Source organism: Ixodes scapularis, unplaced genomic scaffold (genome assembly GCF_016920785.2).
Source record: "Ixodes scapularis isolate PalLabHiFi unplaced genomic scaffold, ASM1692078v2 PGA_scaffold1__304_contigs__length_218370807, whole genome shotgun sequence".
NCBI lineage: Eukaryota > Metazoa > Arthropoda > Arachnida > Ixodida > Ixodidae > Ixodes > Ixodes scapularis.
The window spans coordinates 150,925,017-150,949,123 of NW_024609846.1; the positions used below are offsets into that span (position 1 = coordinate 150,925,017).

The following is a 24,107-nucleotide window of genomic DNA, read 5'->3' on the forward strand; positions in this document are numbered from 1 at the left end:
GGCCTTATAATAGATGAATACGGCCTAGTTCTCAAAGTAAATGACAATGTTTTATTGTGACTGTCACAAAAAAGAGGGCATAAAAATCAATGGCATGACTAGACATCTAATAAAAGTTCTAAGATGAAACAACTAAGCGCAGTAAAGGCATCTGGAACAACACTTTGGGGCTGTAGTTCGCCACAGTCAATAAAATTATCACTAAAAAGTACATGAACAGTCAGTGTCTACCCGATGTTACGTTTCTCCGGGAGAATCGACGAATCCGGAGACCGACGTTTATTTGGCAGCGTTTATTGTTCGGCAGCCGGAACCAAAAGAGCGCAAAGCTTGCCGGCGATGTCGCTTATATCGGCAGCAAGCACCAGAGGTACGCCCCCCTGACTCAGCAGTTCTGCTGCGGCCGCGACAGCGATAAGCGATAACATTGCAACGTAACAACTCCTCCCCCTTTTAGGGCGAAACCGCATAAAACAATTTTCCCGCCACTCTCCAGGTTTCAAGCGCGTCCTTGGGAATGTTCGACAGACAGACGAACGGCGTAATCCTAGTGCTGCTTGCGCAGAACTTCACAGTCGTTGCTCGGAGAAACCTTCGCAGCGAATACAGGTTCAGCTTGCGCTGATCCGAAGGGCGGAAGTCCTGGAGACGCAGGGCCCAACACCGTCTGCGAAACTGGCCGGAAGCGTCGACGCGCGGCCCAACACCGTCACTGCAGTTTTCAGTGTCCTTGACTGGTCGGAAGCGTCGACTGTGCGGTCCGAGAGGAGCAGGAAGAAGCGGTGATGGCGTTCCTTGCGACCATGAGCCGAAGTCGCCAGCGGCCCAGGAGTAGCAGCGGCTGTCACGTGCCGTCGGTGCCAGGACGTCGGGATGACAACAGAGGTCCGTCGTGCTTCTGAGGGGAATGAGAAGGGCCAACAACAACCAAGCACCACAGAAACTGCGGAGGCACCCGAAACGCCCTTTCCACTCACCGAGAGCACGAATTATTCAAAAGAAATAGCTTACAAAATATGCCCCAAACGCAGCCAGAATGTTTTGAAAATATCGTTCCCGATCTTTCGGGAATAGACAGCTAATGAATGAAATTGAATGGAACTATTTACAAATGTGCAGATGAGACAAAAGAAACAGAAAATCGCACTGTGCGCCGGTTAGAGCGCTCGGCTCAGACAATCTGCGTTCGCATGAAGCTTTCCTTTTTTATGTCGAACCAAGAAAGAATATTCCTGGAGGGTCAAGCTCCAGCGTAACAAGCGACCGTTTTTGGGGGACAGCTGCTGAAGCCATGTGAGCGGTCTATGATCTGTAATTAAAATAAACTCCGAGCCATAGAGATAGCAGCGAAGCTTTTCTACAGCCCATACGAGACAAGCGCATTCTTTTTCGATGGTACTGTAGGCTTGCTCCCTTGAAGTTAGCTTCCTGCTGGCAAACAAAACGGGGTGCTCTTCCCCTTCATTTTCTTGGCTTAGAACGACGCCGAGTCCTTTTTCGCTGGCGTCGCACTGCACTAAGAAGGGTCTTGTGTAGTCAGGGCTGACTAATACGGGCTGAGTCGCCAAGGCTAACTTAAGAGCCTCAAACGCATGTATCTTGCGATCGTCCCATTTGATCTTAGTGGGCTCAGTTTTCTTGAGCGCATCCGTCAGGGGACTCGCCTTTTCAGAGAACTGGGGAATGTACTGGTGGTAGTAATTCACCAGTCCGATAAAGGACATCAAATCTTTTTTTGTTTGTGGCAAGGGAAACTCTTTAATGGCCTGAACCTTGAGTTCTTGTGGACGTCTCATTCCTTGACCGACTACGTGTCCGAGATACGATACTTCGCCTCGGCCAAACTTACACTTTTTCGCCTTGACTGTAAGTCCTGCGTCTTGCAGGCGCGAGAACACCTGTTCTAGGTGCTAAACGTGCTCTCTCCACGTGTCCGAAAATATAGCGACGTCGTCTAGGTACGGCAACGCAAAAGACTCGGTTCCGACCAGTACCAGATTCATCAGTCTCGAAAACGCATAGGGTGCGTTTTTCAGTCCAAAGCTCAGGACAAGCGGCTTAAAAACACCAAACGGGGTCATGAAGGTGGCAAGGTTACTGGCGTTCGCGTTAAGTGGCACTTGCCAGTAACCTCTAACGAGGTCGATGGTTGAGATGAACTTGGCTTTGCTTACTTTCTCAAGGCAAGTTTCGATATTAGGGATTGGGTAGACTTTTGTTACCGTTACCGCGTTTAACTTTCGGTAGTCCACACAGGGACGAGGTTCTTTTCCTGGAGTCTCTACCAGAATCATAGGAGACACGAAGTCGCTCTCGCACCGCTCAATCAACCCTAGCTCTAGCATTTGATCTACGGACTCCTTTAATAGCTTTTCTTGGCGGGGGGAAAAGCGATAGGCCTTACACTGAATATTTGACCGAGTCCTCACTTCGATGTCATGTTCGACTAGACTCGTTTTTTCGGGAATAGTTGAAAACAATTTTTGGTATTTGCCAATTAATGCCGTAAGATCCGAAAACTGGTTTTGGGTGAGCGTCTTATCGACTGCGGCCTCCACGACTTCGGCGATTGTCAGGATCCCGTCGGTTTTTCCCAGCTCAGGAATTCGTGTAGGAACTTCCTCTGGTTGGTTTAGTGCAATGCTGACTACTTGCACCCTTTCCACGTACGGCTTCATGAGGTTGCAATGGTATATGCGGACCTCTTTTCTGCGACCTGGCAGTTTTACCACGTAATTTGTCTCCGATAGCCTCTGCTGGACCGTTGCTGGTCCTTCCCATTGCAATTCCAACTTATGAGCCTTAGAAGACCTCAAAAGTAGGACTTTGTCACCCACCTTAAACGTTCGGAGGCGGCTGTTTTTGTCATAGTAGGTTTTACCTCGCGACTGCGCCTTTCCCAGGTTAGCCTCAACTAGCTCACGCGTTTTGTGGAGACGGTTTAGTAAGGAAAGCACATACTCCACCACTCCGCGTAACTTTCGTCCGGTCCTTTCCTTGTCTCTCGAAATTTCTGTCGAAAAGCTTCAGGCGACAACCTGAACTTCCTAAGCAGGCATGACTTTACGGACGCGTAGTCATCGGCTGCTGTAGGATCTAGTCGGGCCAAAACGTCGGCCACCTCCGCTGGCAGTAAACTCAAAAGCCTTTGAGGCCAGCTCGACTCTACAAGACCCATCTTAGCGCAAACCCGTTCGAAATTTACTAAATAGAGGCCCATGTCTCCGCCGACGCGAAAAGGTTGCAAAAGGGCTCGCATGTCAAACTTTTTCGAGCTGTTATCCACCACAATGGCCTCACCAGCGTCAAAGTTACGTTGAAGCATTTCTAGCTCAAGTTTTTCTCGAGCAACGCGAAGCCCTTCTTGAGCCGCGTGAAGTTCCGCTTCCCTTCGTCTCTTCTGCACCTCGCTCCAACACTCGGAAATTTCGTCGGCGCCCGCGCCACAATCTTCACTGGCCTTGATAATCTCGGGCTTTCTCATGGCCTTGACCACTTTAACACCCAGCTCTTCCGCTAAGAGCATTAAATCGGGCTTCACAATCGCCGCGAGATTTATCGGATCCATGTTCAGAAATTTCCAAAAAAGTTTGGCTACTTTTGCCCAGCGCCCGTATCAACCGTTTGGCGACACCACACAACTAGCTGCCTTAAACACTTAAGCTGCTCGGTGAACGGAAAGGAAGCCTCAGGCACTCACCGACAGCACCCATGGAACCCGGCGTCGTCGATCCATCCCACCGCTGCCACCAGCTGTTACGTTTCTCCGGGAGAATCGACGAATCCGGAGACCGACGTTTATTTGGCAGCGTTTATTGTTCGGCAGCCGGAACCAAAAGAGCGCAAAGCTTGGTGGTGGTGGCGGTGGTGGTTTGTTGGGTTTAACGTCTCCTGGGTTAGCCTAGCTCTGATGTGCTGGCCTGGGCAGGTGACGAGCTCCAATAGAGCTAAAAAAAAAAAAAAAAAAAAAAGAGGGTAATGCATTAAGAAAAATACATGAGCCTGAGCCTACTTTGGCTACAGGCGCTCAGTCAGTTCTGTGTGTCGTAGGAACGCCAACAATGCCTTGAAAATCCTCCGGCACTTTCGTCTGGGCCCGTCGGGAAAGAGCAAGCTGTCTGTTGTCATCTGGGTGCCCTCCTTAACCCGTTGACGCAGCGCTTCCCGTTGGGTCTCGTATGCCGGGCAGACGCAGAGGATGTGGTGGATCGTCTCTTCTGCCCTGCATTGAAGACAGCTTGAGCTCTGCCGTTTTCCCATTTTAGCAAGGAATTCGTTTGTGTATGCCGTATTTGTCCGTAGTCGTCGCACCAGTGTCTCCGCTGCCCGGGAGAAACCGGTCAAGGTGCCTTTGGGTAAAGATTTCTCCGGCTTCTCCCGCAGGAGATGCCAGCGGACATCGAGAGCTGCCTGTTGCGGGTGTGCAGGTGTGGGGACCTGGGGGGGAAACTGATGTGCTTCCGCGGCGAGGTCATCCGCGCGTTCATTTCCCTGGATGCCGACGTGCCCTGGGATCCATTGGAAACAGACTGAAGAGCCATGCGCTTCCAAGATAGCCAGGGCCTTCCTTGCAGCGGCCGTTGCAGGGTCTCCGGTCTCGGCATTTGCTATCTTCTGGATGGCGCACCGGGAGTCCGTGAGAAGGACCATCGGTAGGTGCGGTAACTTGGCGGCCTCTAGGAGAGCTTTTTCCATGGCCACCAGCTCGGCCGTTGTTGACGACGTGGGTTTGTGGAGTCTGCCACTCCACTCCAGACTTAGTTTCGGTATGTGATAAGCCGCCGTGCTGGAGGTTCGTGAGTGGTTTACCGACCCGTCAGTGTATATCTGCAGCTTTCCGCTGTGACGTTCTTCGAGGTGGGCCTCCACTATTTCCTTGATGACAAGGGGTGGCCTGTCTTGTTTGGAGCGCAGGTACTTAATCCGCACCTCACTAGTTATCTTCGGCACTTCCCATGGTGGTGCCCTTGACTCGCTCTGTGGCATCGTTAGGGGGTCCGCGACTCGAAAGAAAACTTCCACCACCTTGCTCCATGACGCTGTCGTCCGGCCCTGAATTCTACGCAGGAACCATCTACCTGGGTGGGTTGTCGACAGTCGTGCCAGTTGGAAGAGGCTTCGTTCCCAAGACTGCCTCTCGAGCGACTCTAACCCCGCTTCTTGGAGGACCAGGGTGTTCTTGGCAGCCTTCGGGATCCCCAACGCCGTGCGAAGGCCCTGGCGGTGCAGTTGTTCCAACCTCTCCAGGTCCGTCGTGGATGGGGACATGTAGGGCAGCCTGTACAGTATCCTTGACGTGACGAGCGCTGTCTGGGCGGCCAGGATGGTTCGTTCTGTACAGCCCCATGTGGCCCCAGTCATGCGGCGGACAGCATTCGTGGCCGGCCTGCAGGTTGTGATGGTCGCCTCCGCGGCTTGTGCCCATCGCAGTCTGTCTGTGAGGATGATTCCTAAGAACCGCTGCCTTGTTACGCGTGTGATTCTTTCTCCTGCCAACTTGATGTCTGGTGGGCGAAAGTGGCGTCCGTTCCCCCGTATGGACATCCAGGCTGTCTTATCTCTGGAGAGGTTCAGCCCTGAATTGGTCAGAAATTTGTCCACAGCGTGGATGGCGTCCTGTATGCTCCGATGGATCTGCGTGGTGTAAATGCCCGATACCCAGAGACATACGTCGTCTGCGTACAGCGATACATGCACCGGCAGGGGCGTTGGTGGGATGGAGCACGGTAGCTGGGCCATCACGATGTTAAAGATCACCGGACTCAGCACACTTCCCTGAGGCAACCCTCTGTGGAGCACCCTTGGTGACGATACTGTCCGTCCAGAGCAAACTTGTATTTTTCGCCCCGTCAGGAAGTTCGCCAGGAAGGCTTGGATTTTGCCTGTGATCCCCGCCTCGGTCAGTCTGCAGAGGATGGCGGCAAGCGGGACGCCGTCGTAAGCCCGCTCCACGTCGAGGAAAACTGCCACCGTGTTTCTTCGCTTATTCTTGTTATCTTCCAGGTCACTCGTAAGGTCCAATATACTGTCCTGGGCTGACAGACCTCTCCTGAAACCAGTCATACACTCGGGGAGGAGACAGTGTGCATCCAGGTACCAGCGAAGGCGTGCTTGCACCATTCTCTCGAACACTTTGCTTACGCATGACGTTAGCGACACCGGGCGGTAGGACTCCGCCTTGCCGGGGGGCTTTCCTGCCTTGAGTAGGGGCACTACGGTTGCCAGTTTCCACCCGTCGGGTACATCGCCAGAGTCCCATATGGTGTTGAACCAGGCGACGAGGGCTTCTTGTGCGTCATCCGGAAGGTTCGTGAGTGCCTGGTATGGGATTCCATCGGGTCCCGCTGCACTCTTTTTTCGGCATCTGCGGAGAGCACTCTCAAGTTCCTGGACGGTAAAGGGTGCGTCTAGGGGCCCCGGGGATAGATTTGGAGTTCCCGGTTTTTCTGGCGCTTCGGCAGGGGCGTATAGAGCACATAATCTTTCTGCTGCCAGCTGCTCTGTTATGTTGGCTGAAAGTGCTAACACCTGCAGCGCATGCCATGTTCTGCAGCTCCCAGTCATTGCACCTATAGGACTCTCCAGAGTTGGGGCAGCGATGAGTGAGCGTTGATGTTCCTGCACATCAGCTTCCATCGAGCTCTCACCAGCGCCTTGGCGTGTCTTCGTAACTTTGCCGACACTCTGTTAAATTGGGTCTTGTCCTCCGGGTTCTTCGTGCGTCGATACTTTCGTTGGGCCCTTGTTCGCGCCGCCTGCAGGTTTAGGAAGGTGAGGTCGGGGTTTGGCAGCCATTCAGAGATGCTCGTCGTGTGTGTTGCCTCCTGCAGAGCCTGAACGATGGCTGTCGCAATGTCTGCACGGCTTGTGTTCAAAGCTGCACGGAAAACGTCCCAGTTTGTGCACGACCGCACAACCTTCCTGGCCGTCTGGCACCCCTTGACTGTGATGTGGATAGGGAAATGATCGCTCCCTCTGGTGTCCGGGGCAGTTGCCCATGCCAGCTCGAGTGTTGGTGTATGCGCCGTGACATCGATGGCGCTATAGGTGCTGGGAGGCCTGAAAAAGGTGGGCCCTCCGTCGTTTGCCACGACCAAGTGCAGCTCTTCCAGCATTTTCGTGACTGCGTCCCCCCGTTTGTCCGTTTTCCGACTGCCCCATGCTTCACTGTGCGCATTGAGGTCACCACACAGAAGCAGGTCCCCGTCGATGTTCTTGCACCATGTCAGAAGATCATCTGTCGGCCACTCCGTGCCATCCGGCCGAACGTAACCCACGAGCACATGGAAAGTTTTTTTGCCGATGCTGACTCTTGCGGCCACAAACTCCGCCGACAGGGTACACAACTGACTGGTGTCCACTTGAAAGTAGGGCACTCCTTGCCGTATAAAAAGCGCCGCACTTCCATGGGGAAAACTGGGGATGGATTGCGTAGTAAGCTTCACGTACCCAGGTAGTGTCCGCTTTCCCGGAAGGCCGGCTTCTACGAGTGCCAGCACTGGGCTTGGGTAGCGTTGCAGATGCAGGGTTAGTTCGCTGTGTCTGGCCGTAAGTCCACGGCAATTCCACTGTAGCACGGTTGGGACGTCCCGTCCCCCCGTCCTATGGCTCGGCTGTCGCCCTTCCTTCAAAGTTGGGGTGCTTGTCGAGTTATCTTGCTTCTGTGGACTCACGATACCCGGCTTAAGCATTCTGTGTGATGATTCCTTCGAGACTCTCCCCGACAGCATCTAGTACCTCGAGTGCGAATTTCGCTTCTGGTGTGTGGCGTCGTGCTTGTGCCAGTTGTCGCACCACCCTGAAGAGCCGTGAAACCATTCTTAGTAGGGCGGCGTCTGTAGCCTCTCCCGTCGATTGGGTCTTGTGGCGTCCATCTCGTGCCACATGGGCAAAAGACCGGCGCCTCTCCACCTGCGCAGTGCCTTCTGGTTCGCGTGCTCGGTTACTTTCCGTTGGTTCAGAGCGGGTTGCGTCTTTGTGCCCCGCCATCTGCTTCGCCCCAGATTGTCGCGCTACTAGCGGCGGGAAATCGTCTTCTGGCAGTCTTGCCCGTCCCTTTGCACTCGCAGCTCCTGAGGTTGCTGTAGGATGTGCGCCACGCCGGCTGGCTACCTTGTCCGTGTTTTGCTTTCGTACCGCTGCTCTTGCTTCCGCGTGGGTGGAGGCCGACCTGGCGCGCTGCTTGCACACTTTCCTCTCTTTCCTCAGGACTGGACACTCCGACGAAGTGGCGGCGTGGTCCCGTCGACAGTTGACGCATCGAACGGTCTCGCTTTCGCACGTCGATGTTTCGTGATTTCCTGTACATTTCGCGCACGTTCGTTCTCTCTCACAGACCGCGGTGATGTGGCCCATCCTATTGCACCGGAAACACTGCAGAGGACGAGCCACGAAGAGTGCAACCGGGTGACGCACGTATCCCATGTGGACATATTGCGGAAGGTCCTTGCCTTCGAAGGTGACCCTGACAGTCGTCGACCTCCCCAGGCGCCGCACGCCGAGGATGTTAACTGGGGCCCGCATGCTGTTGTAGATGTCTTCCTCAGACAAGCCTTGATCTACGTCTCGAACACCTCCTGCGATATGATGTGTCGTCCATGGTACGCGGGCCTCAACCGGTATGCCGCCGAGCTTCCTGACGAGTAGAAGTTTAGGCACAGCCTCTTTCATGTGAACGTCGACCGCTATCACGTTCTTTCGGCCGTTGACCCGTATCTCCTTCACTTGGCGAGGAGCGATGACGTCGAAGTGAGCGTTTAGTTCTACCCTGTTGAGGTTCCGGACGTTTGCTTTCTCTGTAGGCCAGAACAGTACTGTGAGCCGGGCTTCAGTGTTCCTGGCAGCCAGTCGCGATTCCTTGGAGACTACTGTGTCGCCGCTGTTGGTCGAGCCCCGTCGACTTTTCTTCGGACCTACGAGGGTGAAGCCGTCGTCCCCTTCGCCCTTGTTGCTGGCATGTACGTTCGTCCCGTCTTCCAGTGCAGACTCAGCCTCGGAGGAAAAGGATGCTACTGACGCATTCGATGCCGAAGTGGGGCTCAAGTCGCGGTCCCTTTTCCGATATAGCCGACCTGGTGTAGCCGGTGGGCCTTGGTCCTCATTCATGGGGCTGGGGCTTGAACGGGCGCCCCCCGAAGTGGCCGCCATGCTTGTCAGCCGGTCCCGCCGCTCAGTGGTGCAGGGATTGTCCGTCGTCAGACAATCTGCTAGCTCCGGTACGAAGAAAAACCGCCCCGGTGATGCGCTTGACGACGCTTGACGACGCAACACTGTACACGAAAACTCTTCTGCAAAACGGAAAGAAAAGACCGCCCGAACTTCGTAACCCGCTCGAAGCGAGCCGTCGATCCAGCGCAAAGCTTGCCGGCGATGTCGCTTATATCGGCAGCAAGCACCAGAGGTACGCCGCCCTGACTCAGCAGTTCTGCTGCGGCCGCGACAGCGATAAGCGATAACATCGCAACGTAACACCGAAAAATAACAGTGAATGCTTGGAACACTGCTTGGAATAGCGAAGCTTCACCGGGTTGAACGCAAATGACTGAGTCTTGCACAAACCAAAATCAAAATGAACGCCCTGTGATATAACATAGATTCTGTCTCAGATATTGCAAACATCAATACAAACCAAGACACGACTAGCAATGACTAGTGCGTTGCGACTCAAGGACAGCAGTACACTATGCCCGTCCTATCCGCAGTGGTGGAATGAAAGCTGGAGTAGAGGAAAGCAGACTCCGGGATTTGCTCCTGTAATGTGGAAAGCAGAAAGGGCTCGTATCTCCTGCCGCTAATGAGCCGCAACAAACTACCGCCAGGGCCAAAGGGATCTAACCCACTTCAAATGAATCGCAAAAATCGGTTTTGACCACCTTGTATTTAAACCCTGCAAGCCATCAAAAACAATGTTGTGTTTAATCTTTGCAAGCACGAATCACTGTGAACATGGAACCACAAACCTCGAATGCTTTCAGGCACCGAGTATGAAGTAGACTGAAATAAATTAAGTATGGCATTGCTGCACAAAGTGAAAAGCGGTGATTTTCGAAATTACAAAAATGTAACTATAAAGCAGTATCATTGACCGTCTGTAACTCTCAGAATCAACCATCCTGCCTCATGTCAGACAAAAAAAGCATTAAACAAACGACATAAAAAATTCCTAAACCTGCATAAAAAGGTATTGAAAAAAGAAAATACTTTCTTGGATTTTTGTTTAGGTTTGAAAGCAATGTGTTGCACGCGACTCGACATTTGAGTGTTTCAGATCAATTAAGTACTCTAGTGCAATGAATCTGCACCTGAGCTGGTGGTGGTAGTCGTAGTTAAAAATGAAGTAGAGGCAGAATGCAACCAGGACTGCCTCAGCAGGCGACGCGGCTTGGAGGTCTCCCTCCACTGCCACATCGCTGGGCGTCTCAGGAATAATTAGGCTTTAGCTGACAGCCACCGGGTAGATTGCACTGCGTGCCTGGAACCAAAAAAATGTGGAAATCATCTGATATGAAGCTGAAATTTATCATCCCCAATTTAAAGAAATTGTGAAGATATATCAGGTTTTGCTAAGAGGCATTTTGAGCATTTGATGGGCCACTGATTCGAGCATTATAAAGCGTCAACCATACTTACCAGACGTGACCAGTTTAACTGTTGACTAACCACCATTGACTAAAATTGTCACATAACGGGTGGTAATCGTAGATTATTAAGCACTTTGTATTTGACGGTCATGTTTAAATTTGTCACCCCGATTTACTTAGGTGACTAACAAACCTTAGACAAAGGGGTACAATACTGTAGCAGGTTAGTATATACAAGTGCTGATTGTTGGGCGAGTTGGTTTTGTACGTGAAAGAACATGATTGCGCTTTAAGACAAGGATGGAGGAAGAACATACACCACAGAGCGCTACACCACATTAGCTACTCAGCACCACAGTATAGACTCCCATGACCGCCAACCCTAACTGCCGAACTTCGGCAAATATGCAAATATTTTTGCCGAAGTGCTCTGCCAGATTAAAATTGAATGTACGTTTTATTTAGACATGAGAAGAACAGCACACATGGACGAAAACACAAAAAGAACACCGAAAAAGACACACTGAAGCGCCTTGTGTCTTACTCTAATTTATTTACTCGAGGTATACCCTCAATTTTCTCTGGAAAATGAACGAACACCACACACACAAAGAAAAGATAAAAATCAAGAACCCGCATTTCAAGTGCCCAAATGCGAACAAGAACATCAAAATAATATATCTGACTACGCTTACCTTCAGTTGCGTCCAAGGTAGCATGCATCCAATACCCTCGACGAAATTACCCTGCAACGTTGGCGCAGGAGGAAAGAAATATATTCAATCAACTTCAAATAATGCGAACTTCGGCCATATCTAACTCGCCTACTAAATGATCAGGTTTTTAGAAAAGCCTAATTTCACGCAAAAAAAAAAAAAGAAAAGCAGACAACAATATAATTGCTAGTCTGTCTGCCGGCAATAAATAAATGACCTTATTCCATAATATACTACTATTAATGTTTGCGAAGCACACGAATAATTTCTAACTGCCGAATGTCGAACTTCGGCACATATGTAAATTTTCTTGCCGAAGTAACTTGCCAGATTAGAATTGAACGTATGATTTATTTAGACATGAAAAGAACAGCACACAAGGACGAAGACATAAAAATAGAACATCGAAAAAAACATACTCACGCGCCTTGTGTGTCTTTCACGAAGTATAGCCCCAACTTTCTCTCGGACATGAACAAACAGCACACACGCAAAATAAACATAAAGATCAAGAGCCCCATTTTAAGTGCACAAATGGGAACAAGAAAATCAAAATAATATACCTGACTACGCTTACCTGCAGTAAACAGTGTTAAGAACTGTCACGAGATACGTCCAAGGTAGCAGGCATCCAGTACCCTCGACGAAATCACCCTACAGCGTTGCCGGAGGACGAAAGAAATATATTCAATCAACTTGAAATAATGCAAACTTGAGCCATATCTAACTCGCCCACTGAATTATCAGACTTTTAGAAATGCCTGATCACACGCAAAGAAAATGCCAAGACAATAAAATTGCTAGTCTAGCTGCCGGTAACAACTTCATGACCTTATTCCATAATACACTATTATTAATGTTTGCGAAGCGTATAAATAATTAGCTCAGACATTTATATGCGGTATTTCAAAGTAAAGTGACATTTTACCAATATATTTATTAAACCTCGTCAATTAAAAAAAAACCAAAAAGTTTATATTAAAAAGCAGTGTTTAACACTGACTTTTACAAATATCAACGACGTTGTGTATTAATCGCGCAGGTTGGCCGGTGCCACCAAAGAGTGCCTGGTCGACTACTGTTCCGCGAAAAAAAAGAAGACAATCACCTTATGAGATTTTCAAATCTTTGATCAGATCCTCACTTTAACGTCCAAGTCGGCACACCAACGGCCCCAAAAAGAGAAAACCTCCCACCCCCTCACGCCTTAAAGGGGCCCTGCAATCATATTTAAAGGAGCGATGCAACAATTTTTGTCCTTTCGAAAATACCGCTTAGAACAGATCCCTGACGTTAATGACCTATGAAACACGCGTTCGTTTTTCACTTCACGCCAATAGAAGTCCCAGAAAAAAATTAAAGAAAAACGAGCAGCATTCACCCCCTCAACTCGCAGTCAGAACAAGCGGCCACACCATCTGGAGCCGTTTATATGCCGCCAATGTTGATCATAGCCACGCGCTGGGGTTGGCAAAGCACAGTACACGCGCTGAGTTCCAGACATTGTTATGGCTCGGCTATTGTCGTCGTTGCAGCGATTCGACGCGGGCGACTACCCGAATGCTTCTCGAGCTAGTAATTATCACCAGCCCAAATCGAGTGCCCACGCAGGGCTCGGGTCTACCCTATGAACCGCATTCAAATATCGTCACTTGGGTGTTCTGCGATCCCGACGTTACGTCATCAAATTTTGCAAAGGAGAGATTGAACGAAAGTAATTGCTTTTGTCCTTGAAATTTCACCGCAACAAAGAAGTTTCTTGGCCAGTGGCGTTGCGTGCGAGTATCCTTGAGTCCCACTAGTGCCAGTAAGCTCGTGTAAGGTGAAAAACATTCCAACTAAATATCGTTGCACAGCTCCTTTAAGCGTCTACCTTTTTTGCGGTTTCCACGTCTCTTGGGGTTCGGGCAAGCCAGCGGGCACGGAGAGAGTAACTAAATATCAGTGCGTCATATTTTAACCGAACGACGCGAAAACCCCCTCCACCGGCGAGGGCGACCCGCGGTACCGAAAGCGCACAAAATGTGACGTCTTTGGTCTTGGGCTTACTACTGGTCAGAGCCGCTAAAAGCTTCTTTTTAGTCAAAATACAAAATATAAGTGGCGCGGACCGTTTCAATTACTTATAAATGTAGCCTTTGTTCAGTATTTTAGATCAGAAAAGAAACGAATGTAGTTTATCAAGTATGGAAACAAGAAATGACCCGTCGCATACCCGCCACCAAGCGGTGGAAAAGGCGGCGCCTACGGGAAAGGAGTAGTGAGATCAGGCGCCGACACGGAAGGGTCCTGTATGTACGCGGCGGCGCTGCGGTCGTATGGACAGGAGGATCCGACCGGCTCCGAGCGTTCCGAAGGCCTTCGGTGAGAACTTTGTCTTGCGGTAAGGTCGTTTTGCGGTATGGCAGCGCGAAGTGGCTCCCATTCTGAACTGATCATTACCCCGTGTTTTTGCCGTTTGTGTCCAATGAAGTGTCATGCCGAATTAGTGTTTAATTGCGCAGCAAATGCAATGAGAGCCCCTCTGGCTGCCCGCTGCATACAGCCTATCCAGAACATGCTTTAGTGGCGCCCTCTCGCGCCGTCGACGGAGTGCGGCAGCCGTGAGCGCTCGATGAGCTCACTACCCCTCCTCTAGTTCACGGCCACTGAAGCAACCAAGGACGTCATGAGGGAGGTTATTTTTTGCTTGCTTCTGTAATTTTAATTTGCCTATAACTTTTAAAATAAAGCGAATTTCGAGAGAAGAAAAATTTCACTAAGTTACTACGTTCAGTGCGCTCAGGTTGGGTGCAAATTAAAAACCAGTAAACAAAGTTCCTGCAGGGCCCCTTTAAACGTAGGCGACCCCCGATTCAAAAGCATCTTGACGCCCGGCCGCCCGGCTCCAGGTTCGCCGGGCCGCCGCTCTTTCCCTTCCTCCACCCGCACACACATGCACCGAGAAAAGCTTCTGGCTAGGCCACTTGCCACTGGTTAGCGAATATCAACTTTCTAGATATGCGCTAGTGCAAGCAACAGTCATTCCTGTTCTTGCTCTTTATGAATTTCGATGGTCTAAACCGTGTGTGCGTTCGCGCCACACATCCATTTTATTGAACGCTCGACGCCTTCAAACATGCAAACATGTCCGCCAATCCTTTGTTTAAGGAAGACTGGGTCGTCTTCACGGGGCGGTGATAACCGACGCCAATTGCCGCCCGCGCAGAACATTTCATTACCTGCATGCGGTGCACACGACTTGGATTTTCGACTGAAGTCAATGGAGCGCTCTCGGTGACTTCGTAAGAAGAGACTGAGCCGAACAGAACAATAAAGAATATTCCTGCGCTGGGACGCCTTTGTCGAACGTTCGAGGAGAAAGACCGTTATGACCGGAGGGGAGCGTCGGCGGGGAACGCTCTCGGCACCGGGCAGGCGCTCTCCCACGCATGCGCGAAGAATGACGTGTCATATGAGGAGACCAATAAGCGAACTCGTTTGCGCCTTTCCACAGCTAATCGCTGCGCCCAGGCTCTGGCAGTGCCCAAACAGGGGCACGCTCTGGGAGGTAATACATACCTCGTTGCTGCTCCTTCACGGCGGACTTCATCTTGTAGGAACGCATTGCTAGTGTCTGCGGCGCCTGAGGAGGTAACAAGCAAAGCGCTTCTCCCCCCCTAACCGGGAGGAGGGTGGTATAGGTGGTCTGTTACCTCCTTTTGGTCCACTTTTTTCTAACAGTGTAGGAAAACAAGTTGGTCTTGCTACTTTCGCAAGATTGGCCAAAGAACGGCCGCCAGCGTAGTTTGAAACACCGTAGTCCAGCTTGTACCTGAGTAGAACAATGGCAGTGCGACAATCTGTGGTTACCAACTAACTGGCAACCGGCAGGTGTTTTTTGGTTCAAAGTAAAGTTTATGGCTATAACATGTGGGACCGCTCTAGAATAATCGCCGCCCACTCGGTTTGTGCTTCGCTCATCTCCCAAGGAGTGACACAACAGAACCAGAAGACAGCAAATGGGTTTATTGCACTACCCGGTTGCCTGTCCTTGAGAGAGGCAGTCCGGGCCCGCCGACTCTGTGTGCCGCTCGTCGTCTAGAGCTCGCAGTCGGAGTCCGTGCCGAGGACTGCGGATCGTCCTTTCCACGCCAGCGTTACGGAGGCCAGCTATTCCGGGGTATCATAGCCCGAGTCTTGCTGCAGAACCACTCCAGGATTCTGATAGCCTAGACCAGTATGACCAGGGCTCGCCGTTCCCGCCAATCCTGGTAAGAACCCCGCTGGTGAATCACTCCGGGGATCGCCATGCGCCAGACCGGTTCCATTGTTGTGCTCCCGGCTCCAGCCTCAAGCAGCACCCTCTTTATGGTTCCAGCTCGTGTCCCTTCGGCCGACCGCTGCTACCGTGCCCTCCGCCCCGTTGTCTTCTACCCCAATCTCCCACAAGGATAAGATTGACTTGTTTCTTCTCAAATTGCACCCTGAGATCAAACGTTGCCGGTGACTTCACCGTTCGGTGACCTAAACTAGAAAGGACACGTTCTGCATTCAGTGCCTACTAGAAGCACAAAAAAATGAGTTTAGACCGTACCGACTCTCTTTTTACGGTATACACGGGGTCCGGAGTCGATGGTAGATGAGGCTACCTTCGACATAGGCCAAGAGGTGTGTGGCGGGCCGGGGGGGGGGGAGGGGGGGGGGGGGGGGAGAAGGGACAGGTGGAGCGGGTAGATCTGGATGCGTGGCTCATTCTGCAGGCGGGCCAATTCGCGCACTGCAAGTCCAGCAGTGCTAAGCACTCCTGACCGTTCAAGCTTGTGCTGTAACCGCATGTATGGCAAACACCTATGCCCGCTACAACGAATCCCTAGTCCGGAAGTGGGCCTTTTTACCACGACACATGAATGAAAAAAAACAACAATAAACGTCAATATTTCTACTAGTGCTTACACTATTGTTACTCAACGTTGTAATAATTCAGCGCAGTTACTGTTTAAGTATAAAATGTTGAACTGGTCGCTAGGACTAGGGCTCTGATTACTGCTATTGACTGAAACTGCTGTGCATGACAAAGCTCTTCAGATGTGGACACACAGCTCTCGGTCGTTAGCAGATAATGTCCCTCCCCGCCCATTATGCTTCACATAGTCGCTTTTGGGTGGCTGCAGGCATCGGTCCGGTTCTATTCATTTCACTCTGCTACTTGCCTAAAGCAACAGCTTTACGGATTGTGTGGTGTCGGAGTACGTTTCCTACATTATTGTACATTTGTGTGGACTCGTCAACCGCAGCCTCTACAACCTCGTTAAACTTTGATATATTTGAAGATAGCAATTTATCTTTTATATGAAGCACGACAGCCTTATTCATTGTATTGCTCTGGTGCAACTGACACAAAAGGAAGAAACAAAACCTACCACTATATTACCAAATGTTTTATTGTGGAATTATACATTGAAAAAAAATTAAAACAGATCATTTTAACCTACTAAGATATCCACGAAAGCTTGATGTGCCAAAATTACCCCGTGATTTTATGTAAGCCTGTCCTTCATCAACGATAATTATAGGCCTATTCTTAGTGCCTGCGTGGATTCAAAGATTCATTAAAAATATAATAAAAAAACGCAGAAACTAAGTTATTCAGGACTCGAAGCCCATGTCCTGCATGTTCTTTTTTTTTTTCTTTTTTTTTTTCTTGTATGTTAATGTTTTGAAGCGTTTGTATTTCCCAGGCGAAGCAATTTCGATTTATCACTTGTTCCCGCCTAGTCCTTCTTTCAGATTCGCGCAGAATACCAGTCGCCTGCAAAATATACCCATCTCCCTCTCCGGAAAGGTGTCTCTCCTTCTATTTCTCTATCTTTCTCTTTTATCCCTCTCTGAAACCAATATTTTGCCTCTTTCTATCATGTCCGCCTCCCATGTTAATCTGTTTTACTTTTTAATCCCTCGTCTTCATCGGGGGCGAACAACAACGAGGGTTCCTTCATTCCCGCAGTCGGATGAGTGAGGAACATTCTCATTAAAAGAGGCTTAACGCTGCCATCCGAGTTACGTCTTAATCAATATTGTTTTCGTCTTCATTTTGAATTAACATTTAATTTAATTTTTTTAAACTTATTTTTGTGTTTTTTTCGTTTGTATTTTAACAATTTTTACCACTTTTGACAGACTTTAAGTCGAGGGTCGCGGTGTCGCTGAAAAAATAATTAGTGACGCTCCTCTTATGAATCCAGCGTAATTAATTGCGCGAAGCCTCCTTTCCCTTCGCTCGGCCGCTTCCTGATGTGAAAAGGCGTCGGCTGTGCCAACGACCGAACCAAACATTTCGCGGTACATTACACCGACATTGTCAGCGAATGGCCCTCGTTCTTGAACGTCCCCAGAGATCTCAATTGGAGTTGCCCAAGCGGACAAAGGGACGGGTGGCATTTCGAGAGCCACCCGTCCCTTCGTTATAGTGGTATAAAAAGAAAACACAAAAACTGGGAGAGGGGGGGGGGGGCGTAAAATGAAATAAATGGCTGATCGTCCCCAGGTTGAATTTTTTTTCCTCGCCAACATCTATCTATAAAGAGTTAAAAGGAGGCCATAACAAACTTTGTTTTTTTTTTTTAATTACAATAAACGCCCGACTTGGTAGAATGTTATAGATGTATGGCGATCCAGCACTCTCGAACAAGCGGTAATAACCTTAATAGATGTTACTATTACGTACTTGTTGCGAGGGCGATAACGAGTGAAACTTCTCGGGTCCTCGAGGGCCACCCTCTTATAATCTCTTTTTTTTTTTCTCTATCTTTCTTTATCTACATATTATATATGTGAGGCAATTTTATGTACTACAGGCGTTACCATAAAGCTTAAAATGTAGTCTCCAGGAGCGAATATGCGGAGAGAACAAGCGAACTTCACCCGGCGGCCGCTTCGCTTTTTACGTGGCAAAGCAGCCACAGCACGCTGAGCTAGAAAGGGAGGCATGGCGTTTGCTCTGTTTTTCCCGGCGGCAAGAGACCAGTCCCACGCTTTATGTCCCATGTGTTCCTATCTGTTTTTCCCTGGTCTCCGCACGTGTCATCGCAGTCAGATGGATCGAGGCGTGAGATTGGACACGAGTGCTGTGTCAGTGTTCGGCTGGGGCTCGTGTCCAGTCAGCGTGTCAGAGGTCGGGCTCGGGCTCAATAGCCAAGTCAGTGCGATCCGATTCTGCTGACGTTTCGTAGGGGGAGAGAAGACCATGCGGAGCCTGTCATTACTCTAAGTGGTGTTGAGCCATCTGGATGACTAAAGGTGTGGCCTAGTGCGTGAGTAATTGGGCACGTGACGCCGCAGTCAATAGTGAAGAGGTGGCTCCACGTCAAAAAGACTATAATGCGTTCGCATTTCCAAACGTAAGCCGTCTTAACGGACCCTGCCGAATTTTTTTTTTTCATGTCTTGCGTGTATTCTTATCTTTCAAACTTGACTAAACGCGAATCTATGATGAGTATTCGACGGAAGAAATTTTTGATCGTTCCACATTTTCGTACTAATTATGTATTTCAATTCCTTTCTTCTATGACATGCCAACGTACATTGCTTAACATATTTGTCTTCGACTACATTGATATTTATTGTTAAATTAATAAAAAAAACTGTGGCCGCTTCTTTTTGTTTAGGTGAAAGTGTTATTGTTTTATATTATTTCCTTAATCACGTGCCTTCACGTGCCGGCACACCAGACCAAGTCAAGCGTCCTATTTGAAGCATTTTGTCCTGTGTCCTCAGGGCAAATATTTTCTAAAAAAAAAAAATTATATTTTAATGTGCAAGGTTTCAAATTCAAAGTTCAAATTTCAATGTTTCAATTTACGTAATCAGAAACTGTCTAATTTGCTCATTAATGTTCCAATTTTTTTCTAGCCCTGGAGTACAAGGGGGCGCTGCTTTTATCACACCGATTCTGCTGGCCTTGATAGACGTAACTTGAGGGACAGTCTCTCGCGTACGTTCATTAAACCTTTTTTTTCTAGCCAATTACAGCCACACTCCTGACGCCGTGGGCAGAGTGAACCGCCAGCTATGATTCGTCACATGCTCGTAGCATAGTCGTTCTACGACTGAATCATCGATATTTTTACGTCGGGGAATTGCTCGGGGACAAACCGTCCGCGTTGAAATGGCTGACACAGAGTTATTAATGTAATCAGAAAGCCACCGAAGTATAATATCTTTATTGGTGACGAGCCGTTCGCCTTGCTTTTTAATTTCCCACATTTTTTTTTTTTTTAATTTACCTCATAATATTTATTTTACATACATCGGAATGACAAAAAACCTCGTGGCGGTGCTGTTGCCTTAATCGTATATAATCATTTAAATTTTGTAGTACTTGATGAAGTCACTGTATCTAAGATTAACGAGTTTTACTCCTGAAATCGTTGAAGGGGTCGGCTACCGACGTCCGAATGCTTGTCCATCCTTTCTTAAAGTGCTTTTTGATTTTTTTTACAAAATAAAACAAAAACACCAGCTCTTTTTTAATGGCTGGTGATTTTAATTTGCCCTCAGTTGGTTGGGAATCTTCGCGTTGCAATTCCACGGACTGTCCTAATACTTTACAACTAATTGACATCGCCTTCAATATTATGATACTTCATATTGTAAAAACGGTCCTACACGTATTACTGCGTCTTCTAATTGCATACTCTACCGTGTGTTCACATCCGACGCGATTGGGGCACGCAACTACACGTATGACGTAGTGGAAGGAATTTCTGATCATCAGATGAATATGTTCAATATTTGCTCTTTTGGAGCTAGGCACTCACTGCAAAAACAGAATAATCCCACCCATATTTTTATTTTTCTCCAAAGCCGAGGATGCTTCCATCATAGACGCGATAAAAAGTTCCCTTGGCATGTTTTTTTTTTTTTTTATGTGTTTAGATTGCTGTTATTTGGCGTTCTTTGGGGCTTTTTTATGAAGATTTTGCTTGACTGTTTCCACAGTTTTCTTCTGATGAGCACTAAAGCTGAACGCAAGCATAACCCATGGATAACTCGTGATATTCTGCACTTGAAACGGAGAATTAAAGTTTTAGGAAGTGCAACAAATCTTTACCTCTTTCTGAAATACGAAGACTACTCAAAGCAAGGATTCTCGTCGCCAAGTTTGGATTCAATAGTGTCACTCTGCAAACAGTTTTGAAAAACCCACCAACAAATTCTGGAGGGCGCTATCGCCGGATCGGAAAAAAACATTTCCACGCTTTTCGTTTCCGACAGTCTGCTAAAAGATGATGGCCTATCGCAGAGGTTTTAACGATAATTTTGCGTCTTTTTTCCCTATGGATAACGGCACCGCGACTTGTTTTGTTCAGCTGTCCAATTTATCAACGTATCCTGATATAATTATCTCTATAGAAGGAATATTTTCAGCTATTATTAATCTTCAAGCAAAGGAAGCCATTGGCGCTGACGGTATTCCAAATTAATTTTTCATTCGCTACGCTGAGCGGTGCTCGAAATACCATTACTTCATTTTTAAAAGCCTTTAAGAGAATCTGTTCTTCCCGCTGAGCAGAAGTATGGAAAACTAATTCCCCTTTACAAAACTGGCTCCCTGCTACTCGCTGTAAACTACAGGCCTATTTCATTACTTCCGTACTGTTCGAAACTGCTAGCGCATATTGGTCTGAAAGGCCTCGCGAATTACTTAGAAAACAATGTTGTTTTTTTCTTTTCAAATCACTATGGTTTCCGTCATGGCCTTTCCACCACGACACAATTACTTGAAACAACCGATGACTTTGCAAATAACCTGGATCCATTCAAAAAAATTGACGTGATATTTCTAGTCCCCTCTAAAGCTTTTCATAGAGTATCACATACTAAGCTTCTGCTTAAACTTAAATCAGTTGTTCATTACGAAGGTATCTTCCGCTGGCTTGAGAACTACTTACGGGATAGAAAACAGTATCTACGGATCAACTCGAGTGCATCATCATTAGTTCCTGTTTTATTATGTGCTCCACAAGGGTCGGTCGTTGGGCCATTACTGTTGTCCATTTTTATAAATTATATGATCGCTAATATTCCAGTAAGTTTTCGACTGTTCGCAGATGATGTGGTTTTATTTAAAAATGTAAATAAAATAAGTGACCAGACTCTACTAAACCTCTGCTTGCCCAAGATGTCGCACTGGTGCGACTGGTGGTAGATGTCTCTAGATGGCAAGAAGTGTCTTTGAATGCATCTAACTAAAAAATTAAGCCCTTTTTCTTTCGATTATTTCATCAATACTTCACTTCACTAGCCGAAGTTACTTCTTATAAACACTTGGGTGTCATTATATCGAATTACCTAAGCTGGAAAACTAATATGATGTTTACTGCGCGAAAGCATTATCCAAGTTATGCTACTGAAGACGAAATTTAAGATATGTCTCTTCCAACGTCAAATTGACAGCCTGTAAACCCGAAGGAAAAATCCATCAATGTAACCCTGTTTGGCAGTCAATGTTTTCTAGTGGACCGCTGACTGTGCCTGACTGTACGTCAAGCATGTCTGATTGGCCAACAAGTTACTCTGACCGACAGTCAAACTCCAGTCAGACTCCGCTTGTCGGCTTTGTGATGGTTTCCTGGTGGCAGTCGGCCGCCGCGAAATTCCATCAGGATGTCTTGGTGGCGATTCTGAGTGTACATCGATTGTCTCTGACTGTACGTCAAAAAGCTTTGACGTGCAGACAGACGTACGGTCAAAGGACGTAAAGTTCGTTCGGACACCACTATTTCGTCAAATCTATGAATACGAAAAGTAATCTATGCACGAGAAAACGATTTCGGGACGTGAGCCCATAAAACCGCTGACGTTAGATATATGACACGCAACCGACCGACAACCTTGATCAGAAGCCCGCCGAAGCGCCGAAAACGACACTTCGCCAACTTCGCTTCGCCCATAGAGGCTTCGCCGCTTCGCCGAGCTTTCATGAACGATCGCTCTCGACTCGTTTTGTTTGCCCGCTTGCTCCAACCTGTCGATCCTGCCCGGGTTCTACATTGTCTTATGTTTTAGTAGAATGTCTACCCGACAAGACCCAGCCTGTTGTGAGTTCCGACGATGGTCCGACGATGTAAGGGACTTTAGCGGTGTAGTTGAAGACGACAAGGTGTACCAGGTCTACTGGGCCGGTGACGCGCGAACAAAAGGATCGTTCTACGACGCGAAAGTACTCTACATGGCAGGTGAGTAGAACTGAAGTACGGCGAGTGATGTACGAGTGCTTTGCATAACATGCTGACGGCTTAACTGCATTTGCAGTCGAAGCATCTTGTATAAAACGATTAGTGAAATCGCGTTTTTTAAAAACGGTGCCATAGCATAGCGGTTAAGGTGTGCGATTTGTACGCAAGTGGTCGCGGGTTCGATGCGCGGTGGTCCCGCTTCTTTTTCTTTTTTTTTTTTTCTCGAACATTTTGTTTTATCGAGGCATTTGGCGATATTTATGAGTGCGTATAGCTTTACTCTTATATAAATGCTGTTCTTGTTGATGAAATTCCCTTGGCAGCGGCAGTCAGACGTCATCTGATGGACCATCAGATGACGTCTGATGGTCCATCACGTTCCACCAAGGCTGCTGACTGGCAGTCAGTGTCCCAAATTACGTATCTTGATGGAATTTTCAATAGGGAAACGTTTATATCACCCATCTTAGAATACGCTTCGGTGGTTTGGGATCCGTTTATGAATACCAACATAAAAGTCCTTGAAAATGTTCAAACAAAAAGCTTTCGCTTCATTCATAACAAATGCCAGCGAAAGTATCCTGTCTGTGAACTGTACGCCGTTTCTAGGGTGAAATTAATAAAGCAGAGAAGCATGTTTACGCGAAAAAAAATTAATATTTCATTTTTTAAACAGCCGGTTTAATAAAAAAAGTTGTAAGGGTGCAGGCGAGCAGGTGAATATGAACCATGTTGAATTAACTTGAGACTGGAGTAGAGAAGAAACATCAAAACGTAGAAGGGACAGAAAAAAGACAGGACGTCGTCCTGTCTATTTTCTGTCCCTCCTACGTTTTGATATGTCTTCTCTACCCTAGTCTCAGGTTAATTCAACATGGTTCAATATCGACCGCTCTAAATATAGTTCACACGCACCTCACAATTATCCCATGCGAAGTTATATTTGTGAAACACTGAAAGAATTGAACTGTCGAATTAATGCCTTTAAGTATTATTTTTTTACAAGAACTGCTTACGGCCGGAAACTCCTGCCGAGCGATATAATAACACCATCACCAGGGTCGTGCTTCATAAATAAGCTGTGCGCTTTTTTTGTGACTTCTCTATCTGATGTTTCTCTATTCATTTCTTACAACAAAGACTGTTTTTCTATAATGCTGTGTTTTTCCCACGTTCAACCATTTATCTCTGCGGATCAGCTAGAACTAATATCCTTGTGCTCGTTACCTGCTGTACTTTCATCATTGTTTTTGTGTACCGTATGTTGTGAACCACTCCTAACACATCTCCTGAAATATGGAGACAGTAGTATCAAAAAAAATTAATAAAATATATTTAACAAAAACGGTATATACAAATAAAGGACCAGAATCTGATCCCGGGACACCTCCTTAATTTTTTTTCGGCGTGTTATCTACTAAAACTTCGCTAAACTATTCACCGGTATTATATCTTGCTTATAAATGCATCGAAAAAAAGTATTCAATCAGAGGTAGATCTGTGGGCTGTAGGCATGTGCTTCCAAATCTGCTTGCATTAAATCAAATATTCTGCTAGCATTATACTGTACGTTAGGCGCAATTTATTTAATT

The 24,107-nt window shown here is 47.8% G+C and overlaps 1 protein-coding gene across 1 annotated transcript; it reads right to left on the reverse strand.

The window, feature by feature from the left end:
- Positions 1 to 4,017: 4,017 nt before the first annotated feature.
- Positions 4,018 to 5,739, reverse strand: LOC121835849. The gene has a single exon (XM_042290374.1). It carries the CDS (start codon positions 5,737 to 5,739, stop codon positions 4,018 to 4,020), a length of 1,722 nt encoding a protein of 573 aa, XP_042146308.1.
- Positions 5,740 to 24,107: the final 18,368 nt, after the last annotated feature.

What these genes read in the sequence shown, in the direction of transcription:
- LOC121835849 (XM_042290374.1), bottom strand. Translation starts at nt 5,739, where the DNA reads ATGGCCCAGCTACCGTGCTCCATCCCACCAACGCCCCTGCCGGTGCAT.